At 39.1% G+C, this 13189-nt stretch overlaps 2 protein-coding genes across 5 annotated transcripts in view; both read left to right on the top strand.

Annotated features, from left to right (window-relative positions):
* The window catches only part of DCUN1D4 (defective in cullin neddylation 1 domain containing 4), a 201164-nt gene that overhangs the window by 135226 nt on the left and 52749 nt on the right, over nucleotides 1–13189 (top strand). The window lies entirely within an intron of this gene.
* CWH43 (cell wall biogenesis 43 C-terminal homolog) overlaps nucleotides 1–13189 on the top strand; it is a 32216-nt gene that overhangs the window by 9346 nt on the left and 9681 nt on the right. For both annotated transcript variants that reach the window (XM_075091505.1, XM_075091504.1), the window contains 6 exons: nucleotides 608–862; nucleotides 4594–4719; nucleotides 6911–6990; nucleotides 7938–8043; nucleotides 10854–10989; nucleotides 12194–12343. In XM_075091505.1, the coding sequence (XP_074947606.1) occupies nucleotides 608–862; nucleotides 4594–4719; nucleotides 6911–6990; nucleotides 7938–8043; nucleotides 10854–10989; nucleotides 12194–12343 (853 nt within the window). The remainder of the gene's footprint in view (nucleotides 1–607; nucleotides 863–4593; nucleotides 4720–6910; nucleotides 6991–7937; nucleotides 8044–10853; nucleotides 10990–12193; nucleotides 12344–13189) is intronic.

Here is a 13189-nt window from a genome sequence, read left to right as displayed (position 1 = left end):
TAAACATTTTCTTACAATACAGTTTTAAAATGAAGTAATCTTGTTATAGAGAGTTTCTGTGGTTGTTAACATTCTGTTTGGGGTAGAATCCCGTCACAGTCAGCCAGTGTGGTAAAACAGGCACCTTGAAGTTAGTAAAAGATTAATAGTTGTTTTCTTGCGCATCATATGGTTATCTAAAGGAAGAGAAGATCAGGGAAAGGTATGTTTTCGCATTAACCTATTTGATTCTTTCTATATTATGTTAAAAGAGGTTCATAACAGGCAGACCTGTTAACCTCTTAGAAACTGCCTCATCCCTCAGTTGTGCTGGGAAAGCTCTGTGTAAGAAAACCTGTTCAGTTTTGGCTCTTGATGTGCTTCTCTGCTGTCTTTTTGCTGCACTGTTTTCAGCTGAATAGGCAATCTTTAAGAGAATGAGATATTGGGGAAAGTAAGAGGCTGTCTTTGTAAGGGAGTAGTTGTCCTTCTAGTGATGCAGTTCTCGTGGCTGCAAAGCACAGTTATATTTCCCAGACTCTTTTTTCCCTAGACAGAATGTGAAAAAGAAGGTGGCGGATAATATACCTGACTGTGACTTACTCTATTCTTTTCTGTCCTTTCACAGGTTTAGCATCTTCGGCTGGTCTCCTTTATTTACACACCTGGAGCGCTGCAGTTGCAGGCAATATTCTTGCTGTCTTTACTATGTGTGTGTGGCCTCAACTGGCTGGATGCTTTGTTAGCTGTCTGTATCCTGCGAAAGCCATGAGTACAGCCATGCTTGCCTATGTTCTTGAATTATTCTTCTGTGTGTGGTGTACAGCTTATAAATTTGTACCTGGAGGAATTTACGCTAGAGAAAGCTCCCATCTTCTTCTAGGTATGTTTATGACTATGCACAAATACAGATATGCTTGCTTTAGCCTCAATCAGACGTTTAAAATGTATCTAGTGTATAAATAGTCTTTCCAAAAGCTCAGCTTCTATTTGATTTACTATGGTAAGAGTTTCTATGAGAAAATTAGTGAGACATGCAAAAAATAATGTACTTGTTTCTTTACTTTTAGAAATAGTTTAAAATGTGGGCAGAAAATAGAATTCTGTTGAGGGAAAAATGACAAATTGAAAAAAGTCTGATAACTCAGTTCACAACTGAGGAAGAGACCTGTTAATCAGTCACCCTAAAAATATGGCTTCAATCCAGGGTCTCAATGCACCTGTATGCTAGCTACCTAAGATAGCAGTATGGCACCTCCTGTAACAGTGCAGTTTCTGGGAGCTCAGGGGTTTATAAAGGCTGTGTTACTGGGACTGTAACATAATTCAGTGAATTATTTAGCCCTGCTCTGAGGAACAGAGTGCAGCATCCTGCTGATCTAGCTAGTCTCCATTTGAGACCTGAGCTTTGTTTCCATGTGGCTCTACCTTATGGTTTGTGGACACACCAGCATGTTTGGAGGAATGTCAATAAGCCTGCAGTGTCAGAAACATGCAAACAGGAGAGAAGAAAAACAAATTGTCAGGTATTTGCCAATGAGAAAGAATTGAGGTGAACAAATACAAAGGCTTTGGCAAAATGATCCCTTGATGAAGTGGGGAGATGGAAATGAAACCAAACCGCTTTGGTTTTGTCTCCAGGATTATTTTCTTAATAGATACTGATGTGTTTCAATAGCATACATCACTAATTACATTTAAATAATGCCAAACATTGTCTTGGGCTAAGTGTGTGGCACATTCTAAAATGTGATGCCTTATTGTATATTTTGTTTGAAAAGGACTAATGAATACTGTGCTTGACTTGTTGCTCCAACGGTTTTAGATTTCGTAAAGGTCTTTGCATCCACTTTCTGTCACTCCAGTTTCTTAGAATCCATATGTATTTCATATATTATGACAATCACATGCAGGGTTTCAGTTTGTTATGTTTTGAGGAGAGTTCCGTTACATTTATTGCAGTTTTCTTTGTTCTGAAAGCACTCTGGTGGTCTATAGAGACAGTTATCTCAGTTAATTTTATTTTTTAAAGTTATATGAAAAATGCATGTGGTAGAGGAGTGCCAAATGCTTTCTTGAGTAATGCTTTGACAAAAGAAAAGCTGTTATATAAAATCCCTCTCTGTCACTTCCTTTGGAATACACACTTGTAATTAATTCACCTGGCACGATCACTGGATAGTAACACAGAGATGGCCCAAACTTTCTCTTTGGTAAAAAGAAAACTGTGAACTGAACCTGTCTCAGCTGATGGCACTACGTGAGTTCATATTCCATCTGAGAATCCAGCTTTTGTCTTTTTGATGCCATCTCATTGCTTATCAAAGGTTTGCAAATTATACCATGAAATTGTGTATTTGTTGCTGCACTTCTTCCCTTACAGCTTGGCTTTCTGGCAAACTGCTTGTTTTCTTCTGGTTTCTTTCAGGTGCAAGTCCTATTTCTTGCTTTCTCCTCCTGTCCAATATCCTGCCTTTCTCTTGCTGCAGTTTGGGTAGGGAACTGCACCAGGAAGAGTGACAATGAAAGTAAGACCATTATATTCAAAGCTTCTGTGCTGCTTCAGTGTGATGTAACATAATGCTGAGGGGTTGGATCCCTGGTATTCTATCAACTTTAATGGCTTTAAATCAGTCTCCCTTTGAGAAAGGTTTTGTGCATGCCCTCCTGTTCACTGCACTAGACCCAGCTTCCTGGTTTGCAAACTCTCGCTACAACTAATGTATCAAGTAAGGGCAATAAGAAAATACTGAGTAATGGTTATTTAATCTTCAGCTATAACTCTGAAATAAAACATGACTTCTATAGTTAATTAACTATGCCTCAAAGGTATTAAGCACATATACCTTCTCCAGCAGAGCTCTTATCCAATTCATTAGGCTCCCACATTTTCTTTGCAGATAATTGGATCCTTTAGCTCATAAGGAATGGGAAAAGAGCTTGTGCTGTTGTGGCTGAACTACCTATTGGAAAGAAAAGATACCGTCACAGTGCATGCAACAGTTAGTGCACTGAAGTCGCTTACTAGCTTTTAAGATTTATCTACAGGTGTGCTTAGTTGTCTATTCTCAAAAGGCACAGTTGCTTCTGTTGGCTCTGGAGCACAAGAATACAAGATCCTGCCGTGTTAAACTCCCCTCCCAACCTGCTGCAGTCTGCTTACACTGCTTTAGAACAAACTGCTGAGGAATTGCTTTTGTAGTTCCTACATCAAAATGCGTTACTTGTATCTTGGTGGCAGAGGAGTTCTTTTGCAGAGATTGATATACAATCAACAATGTATTTTTTCATCAAGCTGTTATTTTAAGGTTCCGTAATCTGTAGGTGTAACTTAATTGCTCTTGTCCAGGTTAATTCCAGTAAACTTTGGAAGTGCTGGGCTGAGCTGGGACTTGTAGCCATCCATAGGGGCCTGGAAGCATTTTAGCATAATTTATCTACTGTGTGCTAGCCTTTTTGACGTAATACCCTGAAACTCTACTGCAAATCAATCTTGCTTGAGAGTGCTGACTAAGTGTGCTTGATGTTCTGTGGAAGTTGGTGTTACGGTACCAACCAGAAGGTGGGGAGGTCTGCTGAAAGATTTGCTACTTTGCCCCAGGTCAAAGGATTAAAATATTTTTGGTTTTATGGTTCTCCCAATTGGTACATGAATGGAGGAAGGGAAAAAATGTCTTTAAACAAGTATTTCACTAACCAAAGAAACCTGAGAAAATGTGCAGTAGTGGGACCCAGTAGTAGCAGCAGAGTTAAAATATCTCCGCATTTCCATAGTGAATAATGAGACAGGTTCGGAGGATTGCTTGGTTAGCACCTGATGTAGCCTGATGCTGGGGACCACATTGTTTTCTGGTAATATCATGATACTTAGGCTGCTGGCTTGCAAGGGAAGAGCAAGAACAGGTGTTAAATGCATTAGTATCAGTAGCCCCCCTTGTGCTCAGCCTGAAAGACCCAAAGGGGGACTGTATTTTGGACCATAGTCTGGAGTAGAGTTTGTAATGTGAAGGGGTCTTTGGATAGATTCTTTTACTATCAGGTTTCCTCTTCAGTCATCAGCACAAAGCAGGTTTAATAAGTCTGTTTCAGGTGTATTAAATCTTAGCAGCAGCTTATTTGAAAAAAAAAACAACCAACCTCAGACAATGTAATTCTGAACGACATGATTTTTGTGTGAAGCAGGTATTCAGTGGCATTTTAAAGAATCTTTTAGCGTTGACTTCTTATTGCAATACTACGATTTTGAAAAATTTTTTTGAAATATTTATCATTAGTGGCATGTTTAATGTCACTAGCTCATTTTGTTGGAAGCAATGCTTATGCCAACAAGTACAACAGTGTAAATTAAAAATTGTTGAAGCGCTGCAGCCATAGTTGAGGTGAATTCTGTGACAAAGATAAGTGGGATATTCTCTATCAATAAATCTCTTATTGCCTGCATTGCTACATTAGGTATGGCATTTATCTGTGTTTGTGCTTTGAATTGTCTTTGTTGTTGGAGCCATAAGGTTGAATGTAACATAACAGCTGGGAGTTGGTAAATGGTATGTTTATGAGCAATGTTTAATATGTTAAAGCTCTATGAAAAAAAACTAATTACTTATATTTTTACAGGGTTTATAATGTTATGTATCGGAGTAGTCTTTCTAACAGGACCTAAGAAAGACTTTAGCTCTGTCTTTGAAATGAAAAGCAACCAAAAACCACTATTCAAAAAGAGTAAAAACTATATTAAATTACGTAAGTATAATTTTACTTCCTTTCTTCCATGACTTTAGGAATACTGTCTGACGAAAAAGAGTAATGCAGTGGAGTGTTTTGCTCAGATGTTTTTTTGGTGCTAGTTTTAGAGCCGGACTTGTAGTTGGTATTGCCCTAGTTACAGTTTTAATGATGACTTATACTAGCTGAGGAGGTGATTCACTGTGATTACGGTTGAGAGAGAGGCTATTCCTCATGGAGTGTGTTAAATGAACACACAAAAAAAGTGAACTGGAGAAAAAAGGAAATGAAAAAATGGATTTTGGTATCATTTGTGATTTCATTTTGGCAGTTGAGGAGGCAGCCTCTCAATCTTGGGACTTATTACATGTGTATACAAAAGATATGAATGATTTCTCAGCCCATGCGGTAGGTTGTTTTTGAAGCAGTTCAGTGTGACACCCTCTATAGGGTTGTGTGGGCTGGCTGGCAGTGGGATGGGACTCAGCTGGCCCAGGAGCTGCTTTATGGTTTGACACTCCTCCTGTGTGAGGAGACAGTCTCCTGCAAAGCCTGTTGTGGCTCACATCGCTACACAATCCTGATGCCCTGCTGCGTGTTCAGAGCAGGCCTATCCTCGAGAAACATTGTCCTCTTCTGCCTGTGAACTATGCCTAGGGATGCCAGCTTTCCAGGTGATATGTATGAGGTCTGCTTTTTTCCTTAGATTTTAAAGAGAAACTAAAATGTTTGAGGTTTTATTGCTTTTTGGCTTATAAACCTCTGGAATCCATCCAAATTATGTTTTCAAGTATTTCTCTACAATCATTTGAGCTTCAGATTAATTTTCATTGTTAGCTTACTTTTTCTAAGGAAAAAGTCTGTTGGTGTTGTGAAGTTTGGTAAAGGAAAAAATTGCTAGGCATTGAGGCATGCTAATCCTACAGAGATCAGGATGCTGAAGGTTCAAATTCCTACATCTTTTATTCCTCTGTGACTTTGGATCAAATCACTTATCATTTACTTACCTCATTTTGCATTTGGAAAGTGGAGACAGTAGTGCTTCACCAGTTTTCAGGGCTGTTTCGGAAATCTTTGTGAAGGTCTTTACCCCATATTCTAGGGGCCAGAACAATGCGGCCTCTGAGAGTGTGTGTTAGAGGCACCGTGAGCACCAGTGCAAGGGGTTTAAATATTACTACTCAAAAACATTTCAGAAAAGTGAGTAAATACTTCAACGTACTGTGTCACAAAGCACAGCTCAGCTAATTTTGTGACATTACAACAGTAACTCTTGTAGTTCTGCATCATGTCCAGACTTGTATTGTTTCTCGTCTTTCCCTTTAAGCGCCTTTGCATCTGTCAGAGTATGAAATTGCTTGGCATTTATTAATGTAAACAGCATGTCCTTTCTTCTGACATCATTCACAGTAAAGTTTATTTAAATTTTACACAAAATTGTTCTAGAAAATTTGCTTAAAAATGATTACATATCTGTTTAAAGTTTTGATGAAATAATAAACTGGAGTTATTGAAATGGTTTAGATTACCGTATGCCACTGTGCAAATGAAATGGCTGCAGAAGTGTTTGATCATCCAGTTACACTGTGCCAAACCCTGAGAGCTCTTAAGTGTCCACTGCAGTTATTTGGAAGGCTACAGGAGCAATGGGAAGGCTCTGAATTTGCCTTCTGTGAAGCCACAGTGCCTTTCCAAGAACGTGTCAAACAAAGGACGGCTCTGGAGGTCTGGCAGGGATCACATCTTTCTGACATCTAGAGGCTTGCGAAGTAAACTGTATTTTCTTCCACACATGGTATTAATATAAAATAAAAATTGTGTACTATGAATGCTTATCTTGAGCAGAGAGAGGGAAGCACTGGAAGGTTTACATGATGCTCTTTTTGGTCTTTGTAATGAATTCTTCAGTAGGTATAATTTTAATGTAAATAATCCAAGGAGCTTTGGTTTATTATTATATTTGGTTTATTGTATCTGCTCCATTGTCTTTCGGAGAATGTAAGTGTATCTGCACACATATAGATACTCTTAAGTACACTACTTTGGAATGGTGTTATCACTGGCATATGTGGAAATTTAAACGTATACATTCCCCATTCTATGAATAGCACACCTTAGAACGACAGTGTACCCAGTTCTGTTTAACTGCAATCATGACATTATTTTCTCTTGCTTTAAAAACAACTTTTCTGTGTTTCTCTATTTCAAGTATTGTGGCTGGCTGTTGGTGTTGGTCTGCTAGGATTGGGTCTACGTTATAAAACTTACCAGAATAAGTTGGGCCAAGGGGTGAGTAGTGTGTTTGTGAAAAGGGTAATTTTCAAATATACAGGAAAATGCATGTGTGAGATCTTAGGTGGGTTGCTTGGTGCTGAAGAAGTGTTTGTACCAGTATCCAAGTATTCAGCAACAATAATGCAGAAATTAAGATGCAAAAAGTTTAATGTGTAAATTCCTGTTGAACGCAGGAAATGCCTGCATCTTTGGAGATTTGTAGTGCTGCTCTGAAGAAAAAAATATGCTGAGAAACCGAGAGATGCTTGCCTCATATATTCAATTTGGATGTTACTTTTATAAATGAGTTTATTTTAATTTTATTCAAAACTTGACTGGACAATCCTATTAGCAGCCTGATCTTATGTAGGGGAAGTTTAAATAGATAACCTCCTGAGGTTCCTTCCAGCTGAAGGAATTCTATGCTTCTATATTTATATGATATGTATTTATATTGATATGTATTCCTGCTGGTATTTTTTTTTTTGTTAGAGAAATCACTGATGACAAATGCAGGAAAAGATGCAGAAAAGGTGATAAGAGCTAAGCAGAAATTGTGTATGTGCGCACACTCACCTGTGTGTTCACGCACGCGCACAGACATACACAGCTGGCTTTCTTTTTAGAACTCATCCAGGTTTGTAGTACCTTAGAGTGTGAAAAAAAAGTGGGTCGTTCCTCTTAGAAAGATGAAAAAATTCGTAGTTTCTTTCACGTTCATTTATTTATTGTTACTTGTACAAATTCATTTTAACTAGGATGACTTTTCTCCTCTTGTTAATAGCAGATTTTTCTCAAAAATGGCTAAAATCTTTTGTAATCCTGACAGCTTTCTTAGGTAAATATGTTGGTTAAAACATCTTCTCTTGCGTGTCTTTTATGGCACCATGTATCTCATGTTGTTGACTGCAAAGATATAATACATGAAAGTCAAATTGTACTGGACTTTTTTTTTTTTGGAGGTTCCAAAAAGAGACTTCTCTGCTATGATCTGGCCTTTTAGATTTGCATATGACAATGAAGGATGGTCTAATTTGGAAGGATCAGCTGATTTGCTTAATCAGACAGGTAACTATTTTTCCACTTCATTTATATTTGAGAGGGTTCATCTGAAGAGACAGAAGCAAGAACACCAGCTGGGTTACTCAGTCCATTCTTGCATTAGCACAAGGACCTGTGTCTAGTGGCTTTCTCCTGAATTTGTGAGCTGTTCCAACACAATCACTTCTGTGAAAAATCCATTTGTAGACGCGATGATCTTTTAAAATTATGTTTTAAAGGGATTTTTGGTTGGAGGAAACACTTTTTGTTATTATTTGGATTTTTTTCTCCTATTGATGATGGGTTACTTGTCTATAGAGAAATTCTTTGTGTAAATGAGATAATGATAAATATCCTTTAAGATCAAATTTAATATTTTGTAACTTCTCTGTGTTTTTTATTTTTAGCTGTGAAGCATTATATAATTCCTAAAGGGCCTGAAATTAAAATGCCCCAAACAAGGTGTACAGAGGAGAAGCAGACAAGTCTGTTTCCATCACTGAGTCAGAGCAACATATGAAAGAAAAGTAGTGATTGTAGCTTGGTTGAGTTGTCATGATTTCACTGCAAAGAAGGGTCTCTAACCTGTTACTCATGGACAGGGTTTTGGCTGGAAAATTAGCTATAGGAGGTGAAGAATTTGGACCAAAGATTAGTGCTGCTGCAGGGTGCATTGAAAGGAATTGACCAGCGGTGCTTGTATGTAGGTGTTTTCTGTGATACCCATGAGATAGGGAAAACTGGGACTTTAAGATTTAAAGCAGCTCAGGAGATTAGGAAGCATCTGTGTCATTCCAGCCTTTGTTCTCCTCTCCTCCTATGGCTTGAATGTACTTTGGGGAGTACAGTGACACAATGGGAAGGCACTGGCACAGGTGCTGCTGTGCAAGCCTTGATTTTCACAGAATCACAGAATGGTAGGGGTTGGAAGGGACCTCTGGAGATCATCTTGTCCAACCGCCTTTTGTGGCAGAGATGCTCAGGAGTTAGTGAAGAGGGAACAGGCTGATTCACTCCGTTGTCCTGTGACCAAAGGTTCAGTGGGCTGAGCTCTGCAGGCTGCCTAGTGACATGAGAAAACAACTGGGACATTTGATGAATTGAAATTTGGGGCATTCTTGTACCTTTGTGATTCCATAGCTCATGGGTTATGTCTGAGTATTTATTTAATCTTTGCATATTTATTTATTAACTGTAATGAATGCATTTATTTCTGGTACCTATGGTTTAAATTCACAAATATTAGAAAAAGTGACTTATGTGGTTATGTTCATTGAGCATTTCTTTGTGGTAATGAAGTATCACTTCTGAAAGAAGCACCTGGTAAGTCAAAAAGGCAGCAAATTCCAAAATATAAATGAAAAAAATGTTAATTCCTGATTGCTAGAAACAGTATTCTGGAGTTTTATGTTACATGTATAGCGTTATATAAAATACCACATTAACATTTCCAGGAAATGTATTAATGCATTCAGAGTTAAGATGGAGATTCTTAAATGATTTGTTTGCGAAAGAAAAGTAGCTGATTTAGAGAGCCACAGAGGAAAGAGTGGCTAACTTCTTCAGCATAGGTGTTATCTTTAAAGATGTGGTGGCATGCATTCCTTAAGCTCATATTACCTCTGTTGGAATAGTGAAGAAGCAACATGTAATGGCTTTTGTGACTGAAACTCCTGTCTGCCCTGAAGGGAACCAACATCAGCCCCTCCCAATGGTGTCAGTCATTGCTTCTGCAGCCAGCATGTATGCTAATGATGTAAGCAAAAATCTGGGAATCCACTTAAAAGTACTCTGAGCTACCATTTTCCCTGCTAACATTGCTTTCGTAGTGCTTAGTAAGACATTTCAAAGGCAAAAAGTCTTATGTGTCAATAGGGGTGTGGGATGGAGCAGTCTTAATTCCTTATAGAAGGGCTGCAGATGAAGCGGTGACTTGGTCTGCCTTCTTGAGGAGGGGAGCACTCCAAGGGGGGCATAATCTCAGCAAGAAGGGAGCACTTGCTGCTGCTGCAGCCGTACCGACCTGCTGCTTAAGGTGAGCCTGGGTGGTTCAGCCAGCCTGCGGCCAGCTTGCAGACTCCCACCTTCCTTCAGGCACGGGCAGTTCTTTCTTAGCTGCCAGTTCTTTGATGGAGTGCACAGTTCTTCCTGTATCCTGCAGCAAAGATATAGGGGACCCTGTCGTGTTCCCCTGACAAAACCACAACTCGGCACGTAAACAGGGTGGGACCACAGTGCCCTGAGAAAGTGAGGTGGTTGTGGATGATCAACAATTCACTAGAGCTGGGAACCCTTTTGTTACCATGCCTGGGGGCTGATGCTATGTTGCTATGGGCTGATTTACTGTTTTGGCAGCAGCAACCTGCTCCCTCTTGCACAGGACCCTTTGGAGCAGAATAGGATTTGGTAAGTGAAGGTAAGTGCAGATGTGTCGTGCAGCACTTGCTCATCAGGTTGAAGGTAGTAGACTCACTACTGTGCTCTTAATCTGTTTATGCATATTATGTCTAATGCTTTTGAAATGATCCGCATTAGGTATGTGCAGGCCAGCTGTACTGTGCAGTGCCACATGTGTCTTGTTATGCACCAGGGAGGAGCTGTGTCCTCTAAACACTAAACATCTCTCCATCACAGGCTATGCAGCCTACAGTGACTGAAAATTTGGGCATGACTTTGTTGCCAGCATTAAAATTTGCCCTGATTGACTCCTGAAGGTCTTATGTCCATCCCTGTGTAATCAAAAGGGAAATGACGACATTACATAGTCATTTATAAATCCCATTTATATGTCACAGGTATAAATTTGGAAATATTTTCTTTTTTCTTCTTCATTTTAGGTGCAGATTTTATCACCATTATAGAGAGTGATGCCTCTAAACCATTCATTGGGAACAATGACCCAACAATGTGGCTAGGAGAAAGACTAGGATTTTACACAGATTTTGGTCCAAGCACAAGAGATCACACTTGGGGGTGAGTCATTTTTACTTGCACAGTGACAGTAAATAAATATAAATACACTACCCAATACTAACTCCAGTAGAACTTGGGGAAAGAATAAATGGAATAATAAGCACCGTAGTCACATGTTGGATCTTGTCTTTAAGAACACGCTTTGATTCCTTAGCATTACAGTACAATGCAGATGGAGTTTTCTCATCCTTAAACGTGACCAGGTTTTGGTGCCTGCCCCTGTAAGCTATTTTGGCTTTGGTGGCACAGAGAATAGCATCCTGCCTCTTAACGTACAGATTTGGAAGTCCAGCATTCTGAGTACTATACCTGGTTAGCTTTTCTCAATATTTTGTTCTGGCCTATGAGAACTTTAGATTTCAGACCTAAAAATGTGACAGCAGTTGGAAAATGTGACTGCACCTAGAGTTATTAGAAGTTTTTAATTCATTAAATCCATCTGGGGCTGTATAGTGGGAAATGGGCATGGAATAGCACATGTTTATTTGACCAGATTTTTTGAGTCTGATTTACTTTAATGCTTGACCAGCTACCAGTTGCGTACCTTTGAATATCTTTGCCCTCTGGAAAATAGTGGCTGATGATGTGGCTTTTTTTTCCAGGGGGATATGGAGGTCTCTATGGCAGATGGAAATTCCTAGTGATGTTGCAATGGCTACTTAGTTCTTGCCATATGTGAGGGAAATTTAGTAACTTTCCTCTTCCAGAGCCTGGGTCTTTAAGTGATGCAGAATGGGGCAGAAAAGTAATTCTCTGAAATTTTCTTCATGAAGCATTTTGAAAAACCTGATGCAAAATGGTTTTAAGGTTGACTCCAAACAGCAGCTGAAAGATTGAGATATCTCCCACTTTAAATATGTATCTCTACCTGCTTCTGCTTCTAAAAAAATATATTTTAATTACTGGCAGTATAAAATTCTGTTTTGTCTGAGGATGCAGATTTGGAAAGGCTCAGTTTAAAAATTCATATATATGGAAAGGTAGTACTTAGTGTAGGAATGAACTTGATGTTTTTAGACGTACTTAAATAATATTTTAGAGGAAATCTTTCTAAATTCAGAAAAATCTGCTAGAGATGGTTTGTGTTCTGGTCTGATGGTTTGAGTTCAGTGACCATTAGTCTTCTGATCACATTTATCCGCTTAGTTCACAGTTGTGATACTTGTGAACTACAAAATGTAACTGTTTCCCTCTTCTCATGTAGGATTATGGCACTATCAAGGTATCCAATTGTAAAATCTACCCATCACCTTCTTCCGTCGCCAGAAGGAGAGATTGCACCTGCCATCTCCATGACTGTCAACTTCACAGGGAAACTGGTTGATTTTGTTGTTGCCCACTTTGGAAATGAAGAGTGGGTATTTTATTTATTGTTAAATATGTTGTTCAAAGTTGGGTAACATGACTGTAATTTGTGAACTTCTGGGAATTCTTTTGTACCCTTTAAAATCTGCTGCTGTAACACTAGTTCTAACAAGGCATATTGGAGGAAATACTGTGACATAGTTACTGGTTTAAAATTTTGAAGCATTTCTTAAAAGGGACAGATGTATCATGCAAAACTTGGCTGAGCCTAATATCTGACTTACTAGAGATATAAATATATAGTTCTGCAAAACCACAAGTAATAGGGCTATACATCCATCTCAGTGCAGGATAGCATACTTCTGACTTTCTGCATGTGGAATAGGTTTGTTATATTCCATAATGACTGCAGATAGTTACAGATATATAGCATTAATGGACAATGGATATGTATTAAAATAAAAAGTAACAATTCTGAAGCCTCCAAGAAAGGACAGAAAAGCAGTGAAGCTGGTGAAGGGTCTGGAGAACAAGTCTTATGAGGAGCGGCTGAGGGAGTTGGTGGTGTTTAGTCTGGAGAAGAGGAGGCTGAGGGGAGACCTTATCAATCTCTACAACCACCTGAAAGGAGGTTGTAGCGAGGTGGGGATCGGTCTCTTCTCCCAAGTAACAAGCAGCAGGACGAGAGGAAACGGCTTCAAGTTGCGCCAGGGGATGTTCAGACTGGATAGTAGGAAAAATGTCTTTACTGAAAGGGTTGTCAAGGATTGGAACAGGCTGCCCGGGGAAGGGGTTGAGTCACCATCCTTGGAGGTATTTGAAAGACATGTAGATGTGGCACTTAAGGATATGGTTTCATGGTGGATTTGGAAGTGTTGGGGTAATGGTTGGACTC

Source organism: Phalacrocorax aristotelis, chromosome 4 (genome assembly GCF_949628215.1).
Source record: "Phalacrocorax aristotelis chromosome 4, bGulAri2.1, whole genome shotgun sequence".
Taxonomy (NCBI): Eukaryota; Metazoa; Chordata; class Aves; order Suliformes; family Phalacrocoracidae; genus Phalacrocorax; species Phalacrocorax aristotelis.
The sequence above is the reverse complement of the archived record's forward strand: the minus strand, read 5'-3'. Positions and strand labels throughout refer to the sequence as shown.